Source organism: Bos indicus, chromosome 25, assembly GCF_029378745.1.
Source record: "Bos indicus isolate NIAB-ARS_2022 breed Sahiwal x Tharparkar chromosome 25, NIAB-ARS_B.indTharparkar_mat_pri_1.0, whole genome shotgun sequence".
Taxonomy (NCBI): Eukaryota; Metazoa; Chordata; class Mammalia; order Artiodactyla; family Bovidae; genus Bos; species Bos indicus.
Window position 1 is genome coordinate 36,590,661 of NC_091784.1, and position 26,097 is coordinate 36,616,757.

The window sequence follows — 26,097 nt, forward strand, 5'->3', positions numbered from 1 at the left end:
TTGGCCCCCACCACCCTCATCACTTGCCCTTGGATGCAGGTGGATTGAGCAGGGACAGGAGGAAATATCTCTTGCCAAAAGGTCCCTGGACCAGGAAGCTGCAAGCGAGTGAGACCTGGCGCAGGGAGAGAAAGATGTGCCAGCCTGAGCCATACTAGAATCTGCCTATCCCGTCTCCTACTAACCCACCCTTCATTCAGGGAGCATCTCCACATGCTAGGGATGCATCATGGCGGCTGCAGTGATGAGCCCAATTCTCTTCTTGTTGCTCATAGTGTGTGGGAGACTTTGATCAGAAAGTCATCATGACAGAGGGAAAGTGCTTTGTGTCAGGAGACAATGTGATGTGTGACAGAGGCTTCTCATGGGTGTGCATCAGACTTTCCTAAAAGAAAGTGACCTTGGGACTTGCCCGGTGGCCATTGGTTAAGAATCTGCCTTGCAATGCAGGGGACACAGGTTTGATCCCTGGTCAGGGAAGTAAGGTCTCACATGCTGCAGAGCAGCTAAACCTGCACTGCAGTGAAAATCCCGTGTGACACTAAGACCTGATGCAGCCAAATAAATAAATATTAAAAAAAAAGTAACCTTCACAAAAAACAGAAGTGTCCTTCCAGTGAGGACAGGGGCAACGTAGGAGTGGGGAGTGGAGGTCACCACAAACTATTGAATGCCAGGTAGACTCAATAATGTTTGTTCAACACAGGGAATATTGACAATATTTTTAAGAACTATAAATGGAAAGTAACTGTTAAAAATCATAATAATTTAGATTTCCCTGGTGGTACAATGGATGGGAGCCCACCTGCCAGTTCAGGGGACACAGGTTCAGTCTCTGGTTGGAGAGGATCCCACACGCCATGGAGCAACTGAGCCCGAGGGCCACAAATGTTGAAGCCTGGGATGCCTAGAGCCCAAGAGCCTCAGCCACTAAGCCTGGGTGCTGCAACTACTGAGCCCAGATGCCACAACTACCGAAGCCATGAGCTCAGAGCCTGTATCCTGAAACAAGAGAAGGCACCACAATGAGAAGTCCATGCCCAGCAAGGCAGAGTAGACCCTGTTCACTGCAACCAGAGAAAGCCCTTGCACAGCAACAAAGACCCAGCACAGCCAGTAATAAATAAGTAAATAATTTTAAATAGTTGCAATAACTTTTTAAATTTAATTCTTTTTTATATTTTATTTTTGGCTGCATTGAATCTTTCTGGCTGCATGCAGTGCTTACTCTAGTTGCACCAAGCCGGGGCTACACTCTACTCGCAGTCCGTGGGCTTCTCATTGCCGTGGCTTCTGTGTTGCCAAGCACAGACTCCAGAGCTCTTGGGTTTTAGTATCTGTGGCTGCAGCTCAGTAGCTGTGCTGCATGAGCTTAATTGCCTCACGGCATGTGGAATCTTCCCAGACCAGGGATCGAACCCGTGTCTCCTGACTTGCCAGGAAGATTCCTAACTGCTGGACTATCAGGGAAGTCTAATTTTTTTTCAAGTGATGATCCAGGAATTCCCAGGTGGTACAATGAATAGGACTCAGTTCATACTACCTAGGGCCCAGGTTCAATTCCTGGTTGGGGAACTAAAATCCCACAAAGCCAAGTATGGCCAAATAACAACACGAAGAAAGGGGACTTCCAGTAACCTGGAAAAAATGCTGGCTCACTGCCTCTGGTCAGGCTTGAACAAGATTCTGGTCAAGGTGAACACTGGCCCCCGACCACTTGGAGCATGTGCCCACAGCCCAGTGGACTCTCTTTTGGAGGGGCTCCCCAATCCTTAGCATTTCCCACAAAGCCATGCCCCCAGAGGTCTCTCCACGGGGGCCTAAGCTACTCCTTAGGGATTAAAGCTTCCTGCACATCCTCTACACCTCAGGGCCAGGCCCCGGGGAAAAACGGGGAGCCCTGCTATTCAGGGTACACACCCACATGGTGAGCCCCATTGGCCCAGACCTCTGGCCTTGGATGGGCCCTGGTACCAGCTGGAGTCAATGCCCAGATCCCAGATCAGATTGCTGAGCTTGCAGATCTGCAGTCAGAAGGGATTTGTCAAGCTGGCACTGGAACACCGGTGAGGACCCCGGGGGTGGTCAGGCAGGGTTTCTAGGGCAGCGCTGCTGGGGAGGAGCCCCGCCCCCAAGGCCTGGAGTCAGGGGTCCCCTGTGCCCCGAGCCTCCCCAGTGCCAGTCTTCTCTCTGAGGGAGAACGAGCCCTCCCACAGTTTCTGAACCTGCCGGGGTCCTGGGTGGAAAGATGCAGGAAATACTGGGTTGCTGCTGAGAGTGGCCCTGCGAATGTTCCAGGCCCCAGGGCCTCCTGCCCTCCCACACCTGAAACCTCTGCCTGCTCTGCTCCCAGGCTCCCCAGCCCGCTCCCCACTCCTGGGCTCAAGGCCCCCTGCATGGTTGGGAGGTGAAGGTCCTAGGTTGGGACCTGAATACTTGGTGCCAGCCCCACCCCCAGGCTGGCATTTGGCAAACCCACCAGCCCTGAACTCTGTCCCACTAGATCCCTCAGGAGGGAGAGGGACTTACCTGAAGGGGTCTCAGTGACCACCTGTCTTATTCCTCTTCTGCCCACACTGCAGGCCCCGATCCACATACAGTGAACCAGGTGGCCCGCCTCAACACACATGGACACGGTGCAGGGGGTCACTGTGGAGCCACCCAGGCAGCTGTTCCAAGAGCACACCCTGTGCTATGGGGTCCCTGCGCACAGACACCTCCTTATCACCTAGGCAGCCGCAGGGCCCTGGAGGAGTGTGGGTGGGGACTGAACTTCACACTGGGAATATACATGTGGTATTACTGTGTTTGTCCTTAGGGTTGAGACCCCCGTGCCGAGTAACGCCTCTGAGTAGCCTAGACACTCCCAGACCTGCGAACACTAGGGTGCACTCGTCCAGTATCTGTGATATCATGCAGTCAGGGCTGGGATCCAGTGGGTGGACTCTCTGGCTTCTTCCGCAACCCTTTCCCACAAGATTTCTACTGCACCCAGGGGTGGACCTCGGTGGCATGTCCCCTGCCACCTCCCCGCCTCCCAGCCCCAGGTAGTGGCCAGCCCAGACCAACCCACTGGAGAAGTTCATGATAAGTGCAGGGAGGCTGGAGACCTCTGGGGCTCTGAACATAGTCTCCACATCCACAGGCGATCCCTGGAGGCCACAAGGGCTTGGTCACTGAGACCAGAAAGGCTTCCAGCATCCAGTCCGGGAGCTCGGCTGGCAGAAGGGGAGCACCTGGGAGTCTCCACCACCCCACTGCCCTCCCCCAGCATGAAAACCCTAAAGTACTGAGCATCTACAAATACGTGTTCTGTTTCCTCTTCATGGGTGAGGGGAACCGAGCTGGGGTCCACTAGGGAAGATGGAAAGAGGGGAGGGTGGAAGAGAAAGGCTGGAGCCCACTGTCACTCGGACCTCTAGGGCCAGGGAGGGGGTGCCCAGAAGTCCAGCTGGGAGACCGGCAGGGGTCTCATTGGTGAGGGTGGAGAAGTCACTGCAGTTCCAGAATCTAAATCATTCTCCTTTCTCCTTTGTACCCAGGCCCTTTCTTTTCCTTTCTTGCCTCCTTTCTCCTCTTCACTTCCCTCTGGTGGCTCTCTGTTCTCTACTCGGTGTGGTTATTCCTGGACCGGGACACACCCCACCGAGGTGAGTGCTTAAACAAGGGCCCGGGCAGAAGAGGTGATAAAGGCTGTCTGTAGGAATTCTTACCCCGCCCTTATCGCTCTGCTCAAGGAGGAAGGCGTTGTCAGTGGACGAGGAACTGGGCTCTTTGGAAACACCTGAGTGATTATCTCCCCATTAAGGTAACAGGACACCCTCCAATGGATGCTCTCCCCCTCCCTCTCCCCTACCCCGCCACCTCATCACCCCTCCTCACCTCTCCCTATGACGGCTGCTTCAGTTCAGTCAATGGGGCAGCGAGTGTGGTGGTGTTTCAAGAGTGAACCGTGTGCCCTTGACCCCATCTTTGATTCTGAACTCTGACGTCTGTTAGTGCGGAGGGAGGTCTTCTCCCGTAAGGCTTCTCTGCTTATTTCCCTCACCCTGTCCCCTGCCCCCCACAGCTGATAAAAACAGCAGAGCTGCCCTCAGATGGGACTATGTACCTGTCACCCACCCACATGGGATCTTGGCCATCGGAAGCTTCTGTAACTTCCTCACGGAGGGCACTGGCTCCTCCCAACAGTTCCCAGGGCTTCAGTTCTCAGTGGTGATATTGAACAGGCTCTTCTGCCTCCCAGTCTACTGAGACTATGTTATGTCCTATGGTAAGTCTCGAGTCAAGTGACAGAAGGCAACTCCATCTGGCTGGAGTGGTCCCCACTCACAGCCTACCACAGGCACTCGGCTTGAACTCACAGTGTAGGGTCAGGAAGTGGCTTTGGAGCAAGGGTCCCGGATCCTTGCTGGGAGAGGTGCTGTAGGGTTCACGGACTGGGGGGCAGGGGGACAGGGGTAGGGAGTTTGGAAAGAAAGGGGTGGGATCTCACTCTTCCTGTGCTAAAGGGAGAAGAGCCTAGGGAGCCAAGAGTGGGTAAGATCTGTTCCTGCACCCCCTCTTGTCCACAGGAGCACGTTCCATGACCCATCAGAGCCTGGATTTTATTCTGTCCCAGCCCCAGCTCGGCCAGGCTGTGATCATTATGGTTGGGGGAGCCCATGAGGCCTTGCATGCCATCCCAGGGGAGCACTGCCTCATTCTCCAGAACTGTAAAGGTTTTGTCCGGCTGGCACTGAGGCACGGGTGAGCGGTGGCCCACCTCACTGTATGTCTGGGGATCTACACTCTATGCCTACACACCCGCCCCCTGGAGGTGGACTGTGTGTCCCCAGAGCTTCCACCGTGACCACCGCTAGAGGGCGCTCTAGGCAGACCTTGGGTGTTTCCTCTGTGCCCAGCCCTGGTGCCCATTCCCTGGGCTTCCTCCTACGCAGAGAGAGACGGGATCACAGTGCAAATCGCTGGACCCAGTGTCTTGGATGCCCATAGTTCATTGCTTTATGAAATCCTTCAAGCAAGACCTTGCAGGCTTCTTTACTTGTGAAATAGGGTGAACACCCACCTTGCCACGGCGTTGAAGTTGAGACTGTATGAGAAAATGTATATACAGTGGCCCAGTACACATTCGTCTTAAGAACCATGAGTCCCGGACTTCCCTGGTGGTCCAGTGGGTAAGACACCATACTCCCAATGCAGGGGACCTGGATCTGATCCCTGATCAGGGAACTAGATCCCACATGCCCCAGCAAAGACATGGCAGAACCAAATAACTAAATAAAAATATTTTTTTTTAAAAAGAAACATAAGTCCCTTCTTCCAGATCTTTCCTTGTAGTAACATCATTTGGCCTACAAAGTGCTTCAAATGGCCTTGGGAAGTGGGAACCTGTGGAGGAAGAATGTGGGGGCCCTCCCAGAGCCCCTTATGTGACTAGCCCTCTTCTCTCGTCTCTTGACATCTTCAGAGTTAAGGCTTTTGCCCCAGACTCCTGGCAGCGTCCGTTCCAGGTCACCAGGTCACCAGTTCACCATCAAGAAGTTCGTGGGCATTTCTCCTTACATCTTCTGGCGCCGTGGTCTCTTCTCAGCCAAGTCCTGGGGCCTGGTACCCTTGCAGACCCATCACCACTGTGGGTGAGCGCCCGTGTCCAGGGAAGAAGGCCAATGTGAGCTGCATGGGCAGCCGAGACCCCTCCCCTGACCTGTGTCTCCCTGTCCCTGCAGTGGGCCGCCCCATCCCAGTGCCCCAGTGTCCACAGCCCACCGAGGAGCAGGTGGACCGCTATCACACGCTGTACATGAAGGCTCTGGAGCAACTGTTTGAGGAGCACGAGGAGAGCTGCGGCCTCCCGGCTTCTACTCACCTCACCTTCATCTAGGCCTGGCCTCACCACCCCCCACCTCACAGCCTGCCCCCCGCCCCCAGCCCCTGATCCCAGTGCCTGAGACCCCCACCTACTGCCATGCTACTGTGCCAATAAGAGCCAGTTCTCTCTCCACTGCTTGGTAGAGTCAGATGCCTGCAGAACTCAAGCTCTCCCTCTGCGTGTGAGCATGTCCACATGTAATCCACCTCCATTCTAACAGATACAGTTTCTGCCTTTGACCGAGTATCAGACCCATACGTTCTCCTCCCAGAAACTTAGTTCTGCTGCATGAATTTGCTAAAGTCTCTTCCTTTGGCAGGGTCCCTTCTCCCTCTATAAATAAAGGCATGTACTTAGCTAAGAGCTGTTGGGGAGGAAAGCTCCCAGAGGGCTTGGCTTTTAAGAGTGAACAAGGTTAGGTAGGAAGAGTCAATAGGGTAGATGGTGAAATACTATAAACAAAAGCTGATAAAGGTCAGGGGTGCCTGACTGTAGGGAGTGTTGGACTGACCCCCCATGACAGAAAGATAGAGTTAAGTACATAGCTTATTTCTGTATCTCTTTCCATCCTTCATGTTCCCTGGGGGATGGAAGACCAGATGAAGCACGAATTTATTTTACCAGCATGCGGCCCTACTGCACACCTAGCCTTCAGTTCAGTTCAGTTCAGTTCAGTCGCTCAGTCGTGTCTGACTCTTTGCGACCCCATGAATCGCAGCACGCCAGGCCTCACTGTCCATCACTGACTCCCGGAGTTCACTCAAATTCATGTCCATCGAGTCAGTGATGCCATCCAGCCATCTCATCCTCTGTTGTCCCCTTCTCCTCCTGCCCCCAATCCCTCCCAGCATCAGAGTCTTTTCCAATGAGTCAACTCTTCGCATGAGGTGGCCAAAGTATTGGAGTTCCAGCTTTAGCATCAGTCCTTCCAAAGAAATCCCAGGGCTGATCTCCTTTAGAATGGACTGGTTGGATCTCCTTGTAGTCCAAGGGAGTGTCAAGAGTCTTCTCCAACACCACAGTTCAAAAGCATCAATTCTTCAGCACTCAGCTTTCTTCACAGTCCAACTCTCACATCCATACATGACCACTGGAAAAACCATAGCCTTGACTAGATGGACCTTTGTTGGCAAAGTAATGTCTCTGCTTTTGAATATGCCATCTAGGTTGGTCATAACTTTCCTTCCAAGGAGTAAGCATCTTTTAATTTCATGGCTGCAGTCACCATCTGCAGTGATTTTGGAGCCCCCAAAAATAAAGTCTGACACTGTTTCCACTGTTTCCCCATCTATTTCCCATGAAGTGATGGGACCAGATGCCATGATCTTAGTTTTCTGAATGTTGAGCTTTAAGCCAACTTTTTCACTCTCCTCTTTCATCAAGAGGCTTTTTAGTTCCTCTTCACTTTCTGCCATAAGGGTGGTGTCATCTGCATATCTGAGGTTATTGATATTTCTCCTGGCAATCTTGATTCCAGCTTGTGTTTCTTCCAGCCCAGGGTTTCTCATGATGTACTCTGCATATAAGTTAAATAAGCAGGGTGACAATATACAGCCTTGACGAACTCCTTTTCCTATTTGGAACCAGTCTGTTGCTCCATGTCCAGTTCTAACTGTTGCTTCCTGACTTGCATACAAATTTCTCAAGAGGCAGGTCAGGTGGTCTGGTATTCCCATCTCTTTCAGAATTGTCCACAGTTTATTGTGATCCACACAGTCAAAGGCTTTGGCATAGTCAATAAAGCAGAAATAGATGTTTTTCTGGAACTCTCTTCCTTTTTTCATGATCCAGTGGATGTTGGCAATTTGATCTCTGGTTCTTCTGCCTTTTCTAAAACCAGCTTGAACATCAGGAAGTTCACAGTTCACGTATTGCTGAAGCCTGGCTTGGAGAATTTTGAGCATTACTTAACTAGCGTGTGAGATGAGTGCAATTGTGCGGTAGTTTGAGCATTCTTTGGCATTGCTTTTCTTTGGGATTGGAATGAAAACTGACCTTTTCCAGTCCTGTGGCCACTGCTGAGTTTTCCAAATTTGCTGGCATATTGAGTGCAGCACTTTCACAGCATCATCTTTCAGGATTTGAAATAGCTCAACTGGAATTCCATCACCTCCACTAGCTCTGTTCATAGTGATGCTTTCTAAGGCCCACTTGACTTCACATTCCAGGATGTCTGGCTCTAGGTCAGTGATCACACCATTGTGATTATCTTGGTCATGAAGAACTTCTTGCCACCTCTTCTTAATATCTTCTGCTTCTGTTAGGTCCATACCATTTCTGTCCTTTATCGAGCCCATTTTTGCAGGAAACGTTCCCTTGGTATCTCTAATTTTCTTGAAGAGATCTCTAGTCTCTCCTATTCTGTTGTTTTCCTCTATTTCTTTGCATTGATTGCTGAGGAAGGCTTTCTCATCTCTCCTTGATATTCTTTTGAACTCTGTGTTCAGATGCTTATATCTTTCCTTTTCTCCTTTGCTTTTCACTTCTCTTCTTTTCACAGCTATTTGTAAGCCTCCCCAGACAACCATTTTGCTTTTTTGCATTTCTTTTCCATGAGGATGGTCTTGATCCCTGTCTCCTGTACAATGTCACGAACCTCCGTCCATAGTTCATCAGGCACTCTGTCTATTAGATCTAGTCCCTTAAATCTATTTCTCACTTCCACTGTATAATCCTAAGGGATTTGATTTAGGTCATACCTGAATGGTCTAGTGGTTTTCCCTACTTTCTTCAATTTAAGTCTGAATTTGGCAATAAGGGAGTTTATGATCTGAGCCACAGTCAGCTCCTGGTCTTGTTTTTGCTGGCTGTATAGAGCTTCTCCATCTTTGGCTGCAAAGAATATAATCAATCTGATTTCGGTGTTGGCCATCTGGTGATGTCCAAGTGTAGAGTCTTCTCTTGTGTTGTTGGAAGAGGATGTTTGCTATGACCAGTGTGTTCTCTTGGCAAAACTCTATTAGTCTTTGCCCTGCTTCATTCTGTATTCCAAGGCCAAATTTGCCTGTTACCCCAGGTGTTTCTTGACTTCCTACTTTTGCATTCCAGTCCCCTATAATGAAAAGGACATCTTTTTGGGGTGTTGGTTCTAAAAGTTCTTGTAGGTCTTCATAGAACCATTCAACTTCAGCTTCTTCAGCATTACTGGTTGGGGCATAGACTTGGATTACTGTGATATTGAATGGTTTGCCTTGGAAACGAACAGAGATCATTCTGTCGTTTTTGAGATTGCATCCAAGTACTGCATTTTGGACTCTTTTGTTCTGTACAAGGGCTACTCCATTTCTTCTAAGGGATTCCTGCCTGCAGTAGTAGATATAATGGTCATCTGAGTTAAATTCACCCATTCCAGTCCATTTTAGATCGCTGATTCCTAGAATGTCAATGTTCACTCTTGCCGTCTCCTGTTTGACCACTTCCAATTTGCCTTGATTCATGGACCTAACATTCCAGGTTCCTATGCAATATTGCTCTTTACCGCATTGGACCTTGCTTCTATCACCAGTCACATCCACAGCTGGGTATTCTTTTTGCTTTGGCCCCATCCCTTCATTCTTTCTGGAGTTATTTCTCCACTGATCTCCAGTAGCATATTGGGCACCTACCGACCTGGGGAATTCCTCTTTCAGTATCCTATCATTTTGCCTTTTCATACTGTTCATGGGGTTCTCAAGGCAAGAATACTGAAGTGGTTTGCCATTCCCTTCTCCAGTGGACCACATTCTGTCAGACCTCTCCACCATGACCCATCGTCTTGGGTGGCCCCACACGGCATGGCTTAGTTTCATTGAGTCAGACAAGGCTGTGGTCCGTGTGATTGGATTGACTAGTTTTCTGTGATTATGGTTTCAGTGTGTCTGCCTTCTGATGCCCTCTTGCAACACCTACTGTCTTACTTGGGTTTCTCTTACCTTGGATGAGGGGTATCTCCTCACGGCCGCCCCTCCTGACCTTGAACATGGAGTAGCTCCTCTCGGCCCTCCTGCACCCGTGCAGCCACCGCTCCTTAGGTCCTTAAGCCTAGCCTTAGGGCCACGTAAAATCATTTGCTCCAATAGAGAAAACTGTTGTGAGGATTAAATTATTAAGATTTAAGGAGTTAGTACAGAGGTTGGTTATATGAGCCAATGAATTTATTATGATCATCACCTTCATCATCACAGTCAGGGCATGAAGGAAAGGAGATGGCCAACTGAAACAGTCTGAGTGACCTTACGAGGTCATAGCGTCCTCTGACTTGTGTCCATCCTATTTGCTGACTGGCTTTGTCTGGATCCATAACTTAAACGAGAAGAACTTGTTCAAATGTAACAGTGCAATTCTGTCTTCTGCCATCTCAGAGTTTATTCAATGGAAGAATTTTTCTTTTGTCGCTAGATAAAAATATGGCAGTCCTGTAACTTATCTGGGCCCTTCTCAGGTGATAGATGAGTTCTACATTCACTAATGTTGGCACCTAGAAAAGCTCAGTGGGATTAGCAATCAACACTTCGATCTTCATCACAGACAGAAATTTCCTGTCTAGAGCGAGGGTGAGTTGGCTGCAAGCAGGGGGTGGGAGTTGGAGGGGGGGGCACCTGCTTGGCCAGAAATAGAGGCAGTGGAGGGATGTCACGCCACCCCCTCACTCACCAGTGGAAAGGGAGCCCCCAAGTTCTTGATTGCTCTGTCCTGTGTTCTCTGGGCTCCAGGTCTTTGAAGCTAATTTCTTTACCTTGTGAGTCTTCTCATGGCTTCTTTGGAGTTTTCCCTTAAGGTCCCCTGGGAACTTCCATACCTCAGCATTGGGCCCTGGTTTTCTGCCCATGGATTCCATGTAGGTTTCCCTGTAGGAACTCCATCACTCTCCCAGGTCAGAGGATGAAAAGAGAGATGGGAGAGAGGGATGGGGAAAAAAAACAAAAACAGCTCCAGGCTTGGGCATCCTTGGCCTAGATACACTTGGAGGGCATCCACTTGTCCACCCTTCTTTCATGGATGGGCATATCTAGTCAGTCACTCCATTTCTCGCACAAGCACAGCCCCTAAACACTGGGGACATCGCAAGGTCCTTTGAGTCTTAAAGCCTTTCACCACCAACCTGGTTGACTTCCCCTTTGCAGGTAGGGCTCTAAAAGTCCTCCCCAAACCTCTTTCTCTTTCTTCTCCCAACTCTGATCTTATGAGGGGGAAGGGGCTTAAGAGTTGCTTTCTCAACCATTGGCTTGGAAAACGCTGCATGTGATCTGGTCTGGCCCTTTTTGGAAAGCAGGACCTAGTTATTGTATGTTTATGAAGAGCCCAGACTTCAAGATCAGCATTATATGTGTTTTTCCCTGGATTCTTACCCTGAGGGGCAAATGGACTCTCATCAGTGAGAACCAGCTACCAAGAGCTAGGGTGCGAGGATCAGATCTTCCTCCAAGAAGCCCCCTGCCCTTCTTCCCTGTGAGCAGTAGATGCCCTTCTCTGGAGCAGTGGGGTTGTGCCAGGTTGTAGGTGAGTAATGAGACCTTTGTATAGGAGTAGGGGTGGGGGAGGGAGGCGGGGACTTCATCTCCCATCAGTTCTTTGTCTGAAATCCAAGCCCAACAAAACTGGGGTTGCAGGCATGGGGGGGGGGTGGCAATGGCCCGAGTCTGGAGAGGAGTAGAAGAAGTCAAGGAGTCCAGTGAGAAAGTGAGACAAGCCCCGGAGGCAGAGATGTAATCAAAGGGGAAAAGTGTTCCCAAGACCTGTGATGCCAGTTGAGCAGATTTCTTAGAAAAGGGGCCAGATTTGACCCCAATGGAGAGACAAGAGTCTGAAGGGGACATGACCCCCCATGGAAAGCATCTGGGTTGGGGAGGGGCCGCTACATGAAGCAGAAAAGCACAGGAAGGTTAAGATGAGGCTTCTGGGTCTGGAAGGGAGACTTGGCATCCAGAGGTGAGTGGGCCAAAGAGGAGGTGTTGTTACTGCTGAGGGTTGTGGGAAGTGCGCTGGGTCGCAAAACTTGGAAACACGACAGGTGTGCCGCTCCCATTAATGTCCCTCCAGGGCCTACTTGAGTCAGGTAAATCCCACTTGCTAATGACTTGTCAGCTTGGCAGCCTTCCTGTTCCATGTGACCGGCCACAGGCAGCCTCCCTCACCACCATCCCCCTTCTAAGGGTACACTTCTCTGCAGGAAGCCATCCAAAACTGGGAGGAAGCCATGGGCCATGCTTCTCACCCACTGCTGAGCCTCCCCAGGCAAGCTCTGCTGCCATGCTCTGACCCCAGCCTCTCTAAGGGTACAGGAAATGTCCCCTCCCTCCCTTTTCCCTACTGTCATCTGGCTTTCTAGCCCTTCCGCAGCAGACATCTGTCTTGGGTGAGACTTGGTCTAAGGAGCCGCAGCCTGGCAGGGAGAAGGGTAGAGAGTCCTGGTGGCAGGGCCCTGGCACAATCTCCCTCTGGCCCATGCTGACCACAGACCACATCCGGGCAAGGGGCACAGCCCGCTGGACTGAGGTACCAGGCAAATCATTTTAAATGGCCTTTCTTTTTAGAACACTTTGGGGAGTGATGGATGTGCTCACTGTCTTCTTAAAAAAATATGCATATTTATTTGTTTATTTGGCTGTGGAGGGTCTTAGTTGCAGCATGTCGATTTCAGCAGTTCTGTCGCTCAGGCTCTCCAACTGTGGCACATGAGCTCTGCCAGGCCAGAGTCGCAAGTCTCAGGAGTTGTGTGGGCTTAGTTGCTTTGCAGCATGTGGGATCTTAGATCCCCATCCAGGGATCCAACTTGTGTCCCCTGTATTGCACAGTGGCTTCTTCACCACTAGACCACCAGGGGAGTCCCCAGAATGGTATTTTGCACATCAGTCCCAGGAGCTGCTGTCATGTGGGCTCCAAACTTGGAACTAAAGCCCCTCAACTCAACTGTCAGCCTGGCCGATGGATTCAGACCCAGACCCAGGCCCTCACAGGAATCGAGACGAAACAGGACGAGTTTGAGCTCAGGCCTCAGAGGAGGCAGCCTGTTCCTTCTGGTTCCAGCCTCCAGATCCTGGGTCCTCAAAGAGAAGTGTGCCACATGGCTGCCCTGGTGCTGTGACACTGGTCATTTTGGGGGAGCAGAGATAGGACAACGTTGGATGACATATATTTCCAAGGAGAGGCTTGACAGAGAACCTGGATTTGTGGACCCAGAGTGGGCCACGGACCATCTCAGCATCGATGGGGAAGCACTAGGGAGAAAGGGCCACTGAGTGGTCAGCACAGAAAGAGCATCCAGCAGCGAGTCCCACAGACCTTGCACCAGCAACTGAGCATGACCTTGGCCAAGCCACTTAACCTTCCAAGCCTCAGTTTCCCCCTGGTACTGTGGAGCTACTTACTTCAGAGTTGTGGGATCTTTAAACTTTTTACTGAAATATAACACAGTGAAGTGAAAGTGTTAGTCCCTCAGTCATGTCCAACTCTTTGAGACCCCGTGGACTGTAGCCCGCAAGGCCTCCTCTGTCCATGGAATTCTCCAGGCAAGATACTGGAGTGGATAGCCATTCTCTTCCCCAAAGGATCTTTCCAACTGAGGTGTCGAACCTGGGTCTCCCGCATTACACACGGATTTTTTTTTTTAACCATCTGATCCATCAAGGAAGCCCCTCACCAGGGAGACCTTGTGACCTGAGTCACAAGGGCACTAGTCGAGTTTTTCATCAACTGAACTTACACAGGATAGTCCTGGGAAGTGAATGAGATGTACTCAAGCTTCTAGGACAGCAGCTCTGGCGTCTTTGTGTGTGGATTGAGGAAACTGTCACCCACTGGCTCCCCCGCTACACAACCCTTGGATTTCTCTGCTGGGTGCTTGCCCATTCACCCAGCAGGGAGCCAGGAACAAACATCTGGAAGACTTTTGAGAGAAAGCAGAGATGGGTCAGCACAGGGAAGGGCTTGGCTGGGGCGGAGCCTTTAGAAATGGTAGAGGAGTTGACCCAGGAGGCTGGAGGAGGTTAAGGGAGATTAGAGCATCTTTACAGCTGTTTGGGAAGCTCCAGCCCCGGACAGAATCCCACTGGGTCAGACTTCAGCCCTGTGGCCGGCGCCATGCCCACTCAACCACTGTGCATGCAGATCCTGATGTGGGCTTCTCCCCACTTCTTCTACTGGTCCTTTCACCTGAGCTCTAGCCCCTGTGTGTCCTCCCCAACTGCTCGTCCCTCTGGCCCTGAAAAGCCAACCTGTGCATATGTGTGTGTGTGTGTGTTAGTTACTCAGTCATGTTCAACTCTTTGTGATACCAAGGACTACAGCCTGCCAGGCTGCTCTGTCTGGGGAGTTCTCCAGGCAAGAATACTGGAGTGGGTTGCCATTCTCTTCTCCAGGGGATCTTCCTGACCCAGGGATGGAACCTGGTCTCCTGCATTGCAGGCAGATTCTTTACCATCTGAGCCATCAAGGAAGCTGAAAAAGCCAACCTATCTACTGGCAAAGCCTAGAATCTTTGTATCCAACGAGCTCTATATCCTGTACTACCTGCTGCCACCAGACAACATCATTCCCTGGTTCCATGTTGGGGATGCCAGAATCACCTTCACCTCCTTCCTCTCTCCGCACCTTCCAGACCCCCAGTCACACTTCCTGGCCTCCTGGCTTCCTTCTATGTGCTTCTTAACTTCTTCTCTTATTCCAGGCCCCCATCCCTCCCGTGGACTTCCTCTGTGACCACTCTTCAGTGAGCAGAGGTCTTGCCTCTCATCTCCCATCTAACTTTCTCTCATGCTGGCAAGATGAGAGATGGCTTTTCTTAAAACACTGCTTTCATCATGTCATTGTTCCCACTCACTGGCGCTGGATCCTCATTGTTAGAAGGTATGAACTCTTGGGCACAGCATATGAGACATTCCACAAACAGAGCCCAACCCAGACACACAAAAGTACTGTCTGCGTGTGTCTGGGGTTGCATCCACTGAGAGGTGGTCTTTGTGCAAACTAGAAAAGGAATTTTCCTGGTTGGGCATAACAAACATTTGGTGTGTGAGCATTTCTTTGGGGAAATGTACATGCCAGGTGCATGGAGAGAAGATGGATCACTAGACTTCCTAAAGGATCTATTCTCAGAGCCATTAAGGAGCTTCCCTGCACCATTTCTCCTCCCATGTATCTCAATAATGACTCCCTGAACTGTGTGAGTTCTCCTCTGATCTGGAAGAGTCTAACTTGTGAATCTAAGCCTTATTGTTGTTGTACTGTCACTAAATCACGTCCGCCTCTTTGCAACCCTGTGGACTACAGCATGCCAGTCCATATCCTCCATGTCCTACATGGAGGATGCCAAGCTCCTCTGTCCTCCACTGTCTCCCAGAGTTTACTCAAATTCATGTCCATTGAGCCTGTGATGCTATCTAACCATCTATCTCATCCTCTGCCGCCCCCTTCTCCTTTTGCCTTCAGTCTCTCCCAGCATCAGCGTCTTTTCCAATGAGTTGGCTCTTTGCATCAGGTGGCCAAAGTATTGGAGCTTCAGCTTCAGCAGTATTCCTTTCAATGAATATTCAGGGTTGATTTCCTTTAGGATTGACTGGTTTGATCCCTTTGCCTTGTAAGCACAGCCTCTTGGCAGGACGTCTTCCTTCCCTGCCATTCTGCGTGTAGCCACCAGAGGGCGACCTCTACTCACAAGGCAAATCTGTCACTTTCCTGCTTAAAGCCCTTGGCTGACTGGCCAGTCCCAGTCTACAGGATGGGAGTAACCCAGCATTGCTTGTTCTTGCAAAGCAGGCTGTTTCTTAGCTCTGGGCTTAGCTCAGGTTTCCCCACCCACAGGAGGGACCCTGCCCTTTGTTATCTGGTGAGGAATTTTTGAGTTTCAGTTTGGGTCTCACTTCCAGGATATATCGTTGTACCTGCCAACCTGCCAAGCTGGTCCAGGACACCTTCCCCTCTGCATCCACACTGCACTTCCTGAAGACCTAGCACTGTCTTCTATGTCGCTTTAAAATATCAATTTATCAAAAGAATTGGATAGCTTCAGCGTTAAGAAGAACAATAACTGCGTTGGGTTGCATCACAATATTTTGTGTTTTAGTCACTAAGTCATGTCTGACTCTTTGCAACCCCATGGACTGTAGCCCACCAGGTTCCTCTGTCCTTGGGATTTCCCAGGCAAGAATACTGGAGTGGGTTTGCCATATCCTACTCCAGGGGAGCTTCCCGAGCCAGGGATCAAACCCGTATCTCCTGCATGGGCAGGTGGATTCTTTACCATTAAGCCACCTGGGAAGTCCTAATGCATTACATTAAGCTTGTTTAAAATCCATGAGTTCTTAATGGTCCTAAAAGTTAATAATTGATCACCATTGAAGGATGCTGGGGAACTATCACATTATTTTAAAAGTTAATAAATAATGGGGGAAATTCAAGCATTTATCCGGTCTTTGCATCACAAACTATCTCTGAGAGTAATCATAGTAAAAGAGAACAAGTTTCCTTTTATAGGCATATTCCAGTTAGGGAAAAAAGAAGAAAAAAAAAATGAAAGAACAAGAATATCACTATTGCAGCCCCTAACAACTGATTGGATTTAAATCTTGAGCATTCAAATCTGAGAAAATTCCAATAATGCAACCATATTTGAGCCTTTTATAGAAGAATGCAGCACCACCTATAGACTGGACAGGAGAGAACTGGAACTTTGGGAAACTTTCCATTCTGATTGGTTGACAGAACTGGAGGTGGGTGAAAGTTGGACCAATCCAAGCATTTCTGATCACAGAGGGGAGGCTTCGGGAGAAAGGCGAGGAATGAGAGTACAATTGCCTCTCCTTTCGGCCACTGGTGACTTTTTCCTCGTCTTTTAGCTTTTTGAGGTCTTTTCCCACGAATGAACATATTCCACCATAACCGCAGCTTTATGAGATGCATAGTGTATTAGCAGTTTCAAAAATCAGAAATGGGGAACTTACCTATTGGCCTGCTTGGCTTTGAACTGAAGAGATGGCTCTGATCCCTTTAACTCTTGGGGTGGCTTTGCTTGCGGGAGTCCGGGAACTTCAAATCCTCCATCGTGTCACATTAGCTCAGCCAATGGGATCCGATTATCAGGTTGTGGAGCAAACACCTTGGAAAGCATAAAACTAGAAAGAGGTAGGTGAGAGGTCAGCTTTGGTGGGAAGAGGGAGCATGGGAGCTGGGCAGGAGGTGAGAGGGGGACAGGGAGGGTGTCCCAGCCTCAGTAGCACTTTGCGGGTTTTAAAGGACATTCACATCCATCACTTTCCCGGCTCCTTGCAGGTATAACTGCAGGTGTTTCACCTCACTTCATGGGGGTGGGGAGCCCCCACCAGGAGTTAAGAGTCTGGGCCACTAGCTTGTTAGAGTCAGAGGCGGCCCTGCAGTCCCTCCAGTTCCGGTCGGCGCGCTGGGCCCTTCCTTCCACCCACCGGGGTCAGCACAGGAGCCCGGCGTGTGCACAGAGGTCTGTGTTCGTGTACTCGGATGCCCATAGGTGTCCCTGGAAGTTCACAGGTGTATGGCCCCGTGCACTCGTGCTGCCCCGCGGGGGCCTTGCGGCCTGACGGCGGGTGAGATGCCCGCGGCTGAGCGGAGCTGAGCGAGTCTGCTCGGCGACCCCGGGGCGCGGGAGTCATCTGGCCCAGAGTAGGCCTCGCTCTGCTCCTTTCAGCGTCCCGCTTCTGCCTCTTGGGGTCTCCTCCCTTCCCAACCGTCTTGGGTTTCCCGTTTCCCCTATCAGTTTCTCCGACCGGGGCAGGGTGTTCGGCTCCGTGTCCCCTTTCCAGCTGCTCTTACTAATCTGGCGGCCGGAGATCGGAGAGCCTGGCTGACTTTGCTAGGGGCCCTGGAGAAGGGGAACTGAGCGACGGGGCGAACTCCCGGGACCGAACTTAAAAGACGCTGCGGGCACGATGCGATAACTCTGTCACTCCATTCCACCAAAACTCAAGACATCTCCCCACCCTCAGTCCCGCTCCCCACCGGGGACAAGGGGAGGGGTCTCATCTGCAACGCTAGAGGCCACCCAGCTGCGCCCACCTCACCGCCCACGGCAGCTCCGCTTTCCCCCGCGCCCCGCCACCCCATCTCCTGCCCCGCGTCCCAGCCAGCCCCCGGCCACAGCACAGTCCGCTCCAGATCCGCGCCAGGTTTCCTTCGCATCGCTGGGGTCTCCGCCCCTCCGAGCGCCGCCGCCGGAGCCGAGCCGGAGCGTAGCGGCGGGAGCCACGCGCACCTCCCGAATCCCGAAGCACTAGGAGCCCGAGCCCGCGAGCGGGTCTGAGCGGCGGTGCTGACCCCGCCTTCTATCAGAACTCCGAGTCGGGACCGGACGGCGCGGCCGGGTCCCCGCGCCTCATCGGAATTTGACCCTCGGAGCTCCGAGGTGACCCCTCTCTGCGCTGTCGGCCTCGATCGGCTTCTCAGCATCCCGGCCCTGGCCCTGGCTCGGGAGAGGTAGGGGGATGCAGCGGGGCCTGGGGGCGGGAGGCTGGAGTGCTCCTCCCCCGCGGGATGGGGACAGCGGAAGGCCACGCCCCCGCCCCCCCAGGAGAAGCAAGCCGCCGCGCCCCCTACTGCCCAACCCCTGCAAGTCCCGGGGATGATAGTAACTTGAGACCCGACTTTGTTCAGATGTTGAGAGGCGCCTTCCCTCCTTCACCCCATCATCATTTGGCTCCCACCGTTCCCCAGAGTCTGGCAGTGTCCCGGGAGACCCTTGCCAAGTAGACAGCTTCCTTTGGGATCTCCCTGCCTCCTGCTTCCCCAACAGACCGGGACGACCCTCCAGCACCCCCTCTCCATGATTCTGGCCCTCTGGGGCCCCCGGGCACCCCCGTCTCCCCAGCTCCACGGTCTTCCTCATCCCCTGCCTCTGCCCCACTTGACCTTGTCTCCCCTGCCTCTTCTGTCAAGTCCGTTCTCTTTGAGCCTCTTCCCTGGTTTTCTCCTCTCCCTCCTTGACCCCTTTCCCCACCACACACCCGCTGGGAGAAGGGGGTGGGTGTGTCACTCTGCTTTCTATTTCTGGCCTCCTTGGGGAGGGGGTGCAAGCTAGGAAGTTTTGTGGGGTTTTTTGGCATCTACTGGGCTCTGAATCACCAGGTGTCATGTCTGTTATTATCCATGCCCTCCAGATCCTCTCTTGATGGCCTTTGTCTCCTTTCTGCCTCAGTTCTGATCATTGTCTCTCTCTTTGGGTGCTTCGTATAGCCGCCGTCTCTTTGTCCCTGCCTTTCCTCTCTCCGTTTGTCTTCCAGCTCAGAGAAGCTGCGACCTCAGGGGCATTAATATTTCAGGTGTGTGGGGTGAGGGAGGAGGGGAGAGTTGGGCTCCCGGCATGCCCAGGGATGACTACACTTACCCTCTCACCAGAGTGGATCATTCGTATTTATGAGACTGAGAGAATGGATACAAGGATGATAAGGAAAATGCTTCCCCCTTTCCTGGAACCTGGCCCATAGGGGGTGCTTGGACTACATCTCCCATAGTGCCCTGGGGCATAGGGCTGCCTCCGCCTCTGCCTCCACACCTAATGGAAGTTGTAACTCAAGGAGCCAGGTTGGAGGGTGGGAATGGATCAGAGTGTGTAACAAGAGTTGTGGGGGCCAGCTGGTTGTTTTGGCTTGGCCTGGAACCCCTAACGTACTTTGATCCCAGCACCCACCTCTCCCAGGGCTTACAGACCTTGGAACCTTTCCATCTCCTGCAAAGGGAATAGGAGTAGAGAGTGCCGGGGAAGAAAAGACACAGGGTGAATTGGCAAGCTCCCTCTTCTTTCCTGTGGCTCTGGGAATCCCCTCCCCTTATACCTATCCATATCTGAGATGTAGACACACTCTTTGGAACTAGTCTCCCCATCTTGAAAGAGAGAGGGAAACCAACATCTAGTTGCATGTGTGGCAGTCTTCAGGTTGCTCACATTCTGCCCGCTTTGGGCAGCAGTGGAGAATTGTTGGAGTTATCCCTGAACTGCCAGCTTGTATCTTCCAGGGATTCAGGAACTGCTAGTGAGGTTGTCTGGAAATCCAAATGGGAGCCTCAAGCTAACCTACTTATCTCTGGGACCGTCATTCCTAGAGCCTGGCACGAGGAGTCTCATTGAGCTCATTTTTGGCATAGAAATTGCTGACAGTGGAGAGATGGCAGTGGGGGTTCCTCTCGCAAGTTCATCTCTGGTTCTGAGTCAGCTTAGCCCTTAGCACTTGGAACCTTTGACTCCTGCCAAGGACCCAGTCATTCCTATTCTTATTCTTCAGGCTGGGGTCAGAGATCTCCCCACTGGCCTCAGAGTCAGGAAAATGGAACTTTTTGCCTGGCTTTGCCCAAGCTGAGTCACCTTAGGCAAGATCTTAACCATCTTGGGCCTTGATTGATTTTATCTCCATGAAAGGATGGAGCCAGATGGTCCCTGATGGCCCTAAGAGCCTAAGATCCTCTGAGCCTGTGCTTCCCCTCCCCCTCTTATGATACTGGCCTGAACTATCTGACCTCACCCCAGCTTATGTGGCAGAGCCTTGAGAATCAACATTAGACTGAAAAAAAAAAAAGGGAGATGGAGCCCTTGTTTGAAACTTGCTGGTATAGGAAGGACATTGTGTTTACATAAGCCATGTTTGCGATATGGAAACTAAACTGAAAGTGAAAGTCGCTCAGTCCTATCCAATTCTTTGTGACCCCATGGACTATACAGTCCAGGGAATTCTCCAGGCCAGAATACCTGGAGTGGGTAGCCGTTCCCTTCTGCAGGAGACCTTCCCAACCCAAGGATAGAACCCAGGTCTCCTGAATTGCAGGCGGATTCTTTACCAGCTGAGCCACCAGGAAATCATCCTTAAGCCACCCCTTGCTGCCCTTGCTGGTCCCATCTCTCAAACCCATGTCATGTTCTATAAGGCTGAGGCAGCCCTGTGCCCCAGGGCACTATGGGAGATGTAGTTCAAGCACCCCCTGGGCCAGGTTCCAGGAAAGGGGGCAGCATTTTCCTTATCATCCTTGTATTCATTCTCTCAACCTCAAATTAATATTGCCGCCCACAAAATAGCTGGCATGTGTGTCCCCTGGGATGTTGGTTACTGAGGCTTATGTAGGTTACACAAGGGAACAATTCTACCTGGCTGAAAGAGAGAGGAGGGGATTTGATTGGTTTATTTTGTTGATCTGGAGAAGAGAGGTCTAGAAATGAGGAGTCATCTGGGCTTGGTCAGGGAGCTTTCTCTTTGGCCCTGTCTCTGAGCAGCAGGGGAAAAGAACTGGATGCCAAAGGGGTAGCAGATACACAGGGTACTGACCCAAAAAGGAGACTTGGAGGAATGGGAAGAGCAGGGGCAGCCTGAGTGGGACATGAAGCAAGGATTACAGGAAGAAATTTCCAAAAAAGAAGAGAGAGAGAAGGGAAGGGACTGCATCTCTACAGGTGAAGTCAGTGGGGAGAGGGCGTAGGTAATCTTGGCGGATATATGTTTGCTGAAGCTCCAACAGAGCTTTTTTCAAAATAATCACCTAGCCCTGGAATGAAGCCAAGTTTCCCTCTGGAAAAGGAGGGAACAGACTCAAAAAGGAAAGGGCGGTTTTGATTACCCTGAGAGGAACGGCTTGACATTTTCTAATAGAACTGTCCATCTGTCCACTCCTTAGTTTATGTTTGAATATGTGGGGTGGAGGGCACTGGGGCAGCGATATGGAGAGATCTGATGTCTACACCCCCACTCTTTGTTCTGGGATGAGCAGTAGTAGGAGTCCGGGCAGTTGAACCCTCTCCTTCCCCTCTTTCTGACAGCTGGGAAAGAGGGCTCTGGGAACCCTCCTGGGGGGAGTGGAGGTGATGGGAATTTCTTCACCTGTCGTTCTGCAGAGAGTTGGTGCAGCCCTTGAAGGGGGTGGGGTCCCTCTATTATCCCCCCAGGGGCCTTCTGTTCTTAATCTCAGTTCTGGGGGTGACCAGGGTGATCAGGGATGAAGGAATTCAAGGGGTAATGAGTGTGTGAAGAGCATCCCAGAGGGTGGAACAGCACAAGATTGGGAGTTCTAGTAGCTGGTGGTGGGAGGGGAGCTGCCAGCCCTCTATTCCCAGGGTCTGTGAGAAGAGAAGGGGTTTTTAAGTAGGAAGGGCTTGTGTGGATTGCGTGGAGGGGGCCTGCTGTGGAAATGGGGTGCTCTGACCCCCGCGCTGGGTTTTCTCTTTTCTTCAGGATCATGAAGCTGGAAGCCAGCAGTGATGGAGCCACCTCAGAGGTTTCTAAGCCCAAAAAAGACATGGAGCCAGATGCAGAGGTATGCTCAGAGATCCCAGGAGGCCAGGGTCGAGTTCAATCCCAGATCAGGGCTTGAGACTGAGTTCAAGCTCCCAGGGCTTGGGACCGAGTCAGGACCTGAGGCCAAGGGCAAGTCCCTGGGTCCAAGCCCAGTTCTGGATCGGGGCCTGAGGCCGAGGCCGGCCCTTTGGACTTCATAGTGGCCACAGAAAGGGAATTTGAACAGGTGTTGGCCGTCTTGGGTGTGTGTGTGTGTTGGGGGTGGGGCGGCGGGGAGAGCATCGACCGTGACCTTGACTACCTTCCCAGCCGCTTCCACAGCTGGCTCTAGGATCCCAACCACAGAGCAGTGCCGGCCAAGTGCAACAGAGGAACAGGTGAGAGCCGAGGGTTCGGGAGGCAGGTGAAAAGGGATTTGGGTGCATGGGTCTTTGGGAGAGGACGAATGGAGCCTCTCCTCAGCCCTGGTCCGGTTGCTGAGGAAATAGAATCGGCTTTTGGAACCAAAGAGTAGGGCGTCTGACTCCAGGGGCCTGGTCAGTGAGGGTGGGTGAGGGGTGTGTAGAGCTTGAAATGGCGGAGGAACCCAAGAGAAGGATGACAGCTTCAGTATTTTAGGATTCTTTTGAGGAGTTTCTGGGGGTAAGAACACAGAAAGAGGGGAGCAGTCAAGAAGGAGGAGTCTGGGGATGGGAGCAGCTAGAATGGGGTCCAGACCCCTGAGTAGACTTAACTCTCCCAGCAACAGAGCCTGCTTGGATACAGGGTGGGCTCAGAGATGGCTGGGGGCGGGGCTAAGAGGCAGTGGGGCGTGGCAAGCGCCTGGGGTGGAGCCAATGCGAGGGGGCGTGGCGAACGGGCAGGGACCTGACGCGCCCCGGGTCTGGAGCATCTCAAGCGGTGGAAGAGACGCCCGGGAATGATCTTTCTGCAGGCTTTCGAATCCGAGACCCGGGTGCTGAGGAGAGCTCCTTGGGCAGGTCACGGGTCTGGCCTGGCGCCCCGGGGGAATGACAACGGAGTGCTCAGTGTGTGAGAAGAGGCGAGTCCTTTGAACGGAGAGCCCCGTCGGAGAGCAAACCCCCCCACACACAATGGCCTCGGTCGCAGATCGAGAGGGAGTCGGTACACCGGATCGACGCTGGGGAGACGCCGCTGGCGGAGGGACTGCGCAGTGGCGTCCCCGGAGCGCTGCAAGAGGGTGGCCCGGCTGCTAGAGCCCTTCTGTTCGCAGCTGGTAAGAGACAGCACCTGGGGGATCAAAGTGGCACAACTCACCAGGGACGATCAGCTAGGGCCCCAGGAGCTGAAGAAATTCCGCCTAATTACCAAGCAGAACAAAGGAGCTCGGAGGGCCGGGCCTCTCCTCAAGGGGCCTCCGGGCTTTGTCCCCCCTTTCCTGCAGTCAGTCACCGCCTTTCTTTCACTGCCCGCTCTGCCCGGTGGAGGCGCCCATGAGCCCTGCCCTGGGAATCTCAGTCCTTACCCAGACCTTGTTGTCCAGGGAAAATCAAACAGCTTCCACTTCCAATCTTTAAGCCCTGGATCCTTACTCTGGGAGGCTGGAGACCAGGCGTCCAGGCTTCGTGACCCTGCCTCCCCTACATGGATCCCGCCTCAGTCCAGGAACCAAAACATCCTAATCTGAGCCTTTGTCCTTTACCTCCGCCTCCCCCATCCTACCGTGATCAGGGGCCTACCGCGATCAGCTTCCCCTGCTTCCACTGTTGACGCCCACATCCCCAGTTCCCTGACTACTCCACGTCGATCCCCGCTCTTCTCGGGGATCCAGGTATTCGGAGGCCTTGCCCCTGGTTCCTCCATGCTCTCACATACTTTACTCCACCCAGCCTCGCACCGTCGGCCCTCCCCAGGGACGCAGATGGGAGCCCATGCGTGTGACTGTGGAAGTGAAGATGCCAAGAGGCGCCAGGCTCTCAGCTCTCCCACCGCCCAGAGCCGTGCTTGCTCGTGCCCCACGCAGGGCATCCTTTTGGTCCAGTTCAACTCGTAGGCGCTGCTAGGCCTCCGGCGTCTTCTCGCAGCTGCCTGGGGAGGCCGTGTGGAAGGCTGGCAGCGACCTGGCACGCCTTCTGCTGTCGCCCTCCTTGCAGCGTGACAGGAGAAACCATCCCAGGAGTGGCCGCCCTACTGGCCGAGTGAGAGTAACCTGCGCCTCCTGGCGGCCAAAGGCCTGAAGTGGCGCATGGACAGCCGCGCGCAACCGCGAGGTGCTCACGCTGTGCATGCGCCCTTTCCACATCCCGCACCGCGGCGACAGCACGTGGCGCTACCTCCGCATCGATGCCTTCAGCAGCGACGGTGCGCAGAGGCAGAGCCAGCTTCTGTAGCATCTGCAGCTCCAGAGCCCATTTCAGTCTCAACGTCGTGTGCCAACTCTTCCCTGCGCCCCAGTTGTGGTCACAACTGGTGGCTGACTTCCACCAGGCTGGCTGGGGGCTTGCACTGGTCAAGGGTTATACTGAACAGTACTTGCTGGAGGCCGACAACTAAGGCCTCTCCAGTCGAGTTGGAGAGGAGAGAAGATGCACTTTAGACCCACCTCCTTCCGCGGATCCCCGCCCCCACCAAGCCCTGGCCCTACTGCTTCAAGTTCCGCCCCTTAGCCCTGCTCTTGGTCCTCAGTCTGTTGTTCAGTCGCTGTCATGTCTGACTCTTTGCGACCCCATGGACTGCAGCTCGCCAGGCTTCCCTGTCCATCACCATCTCCCCAAGCTTGCTCATATTCATGTCCATCCATTGAGTCGGTTTTGCCATCCAACCATCACGTCCTCTGTCGTCCCCTTCTCCTCCTACCTTCAATCTTCCCAGAATCAGGGTCTTTTCCAATGAGTCGCCCCTGTGCATCAGGTGGCCAAAGTATTGGAGCTTCAGCTTCAGCATCAGTCCTTCCAATGAACACCCAGGACTGATCTCCTTTAGAATGGACTGGTTGGATCTCCTTGCAGTCCAAGGGACTCTCAAGAGTCTTCTCCGACACCACAGTTCAAAGCATCAATTCTTCCTTGCTCTGACGCCTACACTTACCCGCGGTCTGCTCCTCCCTTCCCTATCCCCCTTACCTCTCTGCCATCTGGACTCTAGCGCCCCCAAACGCAGTTGCCCACACCCTGATCTGAACCGCCGAGTTTGGGGGAGCCACTTACTGCTATTGTCCACCCATCCCCTTTCCCGGCCAAAGAATGAGTTCCTTCACAGCTTCAGAGCCTTTCCCAGTCGATGCCCCGGCCTAGGAATGTACTTTGCCCTTTCCGGCTTCTCCCTTCTGCCCCCTCGTGGAGGGAAGCTGTCAGAAGTACGCGCGACGCCCCCGCGCCCAGCCGACAGCTCAATTCATACTGTTTTCTTCCTCCCCATCTTTCTCAGGCCCTCAGAGCTTGCCTCGCGCTCCTGCCTCGCCTAGTCTTAGCCTCCTGTGCCTGGACCTCTCTTAGTTCTCCATTTCTCATTGCCGTTCCCCATGAACCCTTCCTCACCCTCTGTGTGTAATATGGAGAAAGACTCTGTAAAGGAAATAAATTTATAATGCTCCACCTCCATCTGGCCCCTGCTTATGCTCTGGCGATGCACCGTTTTGAGGCTGCCTCCCCTGACTGGGGTTTCCCCCAGCTTTGCAGGATTTTGCTGGCTCCCTTCCCTATGCCACCAACCGGGAGCCTGAACCAGGCCTGTGAATCAGAGAGTTCCGGGTGGGGAGGTCTGGTATAGCGGAGGGCAGGTCCCAGAGCCTGGTGCGAGGCTATCTCGTCCTTCTAGCGGGGCTCCCTTTTAGCACAACTGGAACCCCCACCTCCAGATATTTCTGGACACCCCTCCCATCCTCTTTACGCTTTCTGTGGACTTTGACAGTCTTCTATTTAAATGCAAGTAGTAACAGCTGCACTTGCACAGCGCTGTCTCCAACACGGGATTCTGACGTCTCCCGCAGAGGGAGGACACGGAGGCTCCGAAAGACCCGAGTGACTTCCAAGTGGCTCACAATAGCTG

At 52.6% G+C, this 26,097-nt stretch overlaps 1 protein-coding gene and 1 pseudogene across 1 annotated transcript; both read left to right on the forward strand.

Annotated features, from left to right (window-relative positions):
- The first annotated feature begins 982 nt into the window (after positions 1 to 982).
- LOC109578175 (2-acylglycerol O-acyltransferase 3-like) lies at positions 983 to 5,884 on the forward strand (annotated as a pseudogene).
- A 12,159-nt stretch (positions 5,885 to 18,043) lies between these two features.
- NAT16 (N-acetyltransferase 16 (putative)) lies at positions 18,044 to 25,647 on the forward strand. Its single transcript, XM_070779252.1, is given in 10 exon segments — positions 18,044 to 18,292; positions 22,027 to 22,136; positions 22,224 to 22,413; positions 23,112 to 23,262; positions 23,264 to 23,434; positions 24,074 to 24,111; positions 24,113 to 24,207; positions 24,210 to 24,319; positions 24,321 to 24,460; positions 24,462 to 25,647. Coding segments are annotated over 9 exon segments (1,143 nt in total). The 5' UTR covers positions 18,044 to 18,292; positions 22,027 to 22,030; the 3' UTR covers positions 24,604 to 25,647.
- The last annotated feature ends 450 nt before the right edge of the window (positions 25,648 to 26,097 follow it).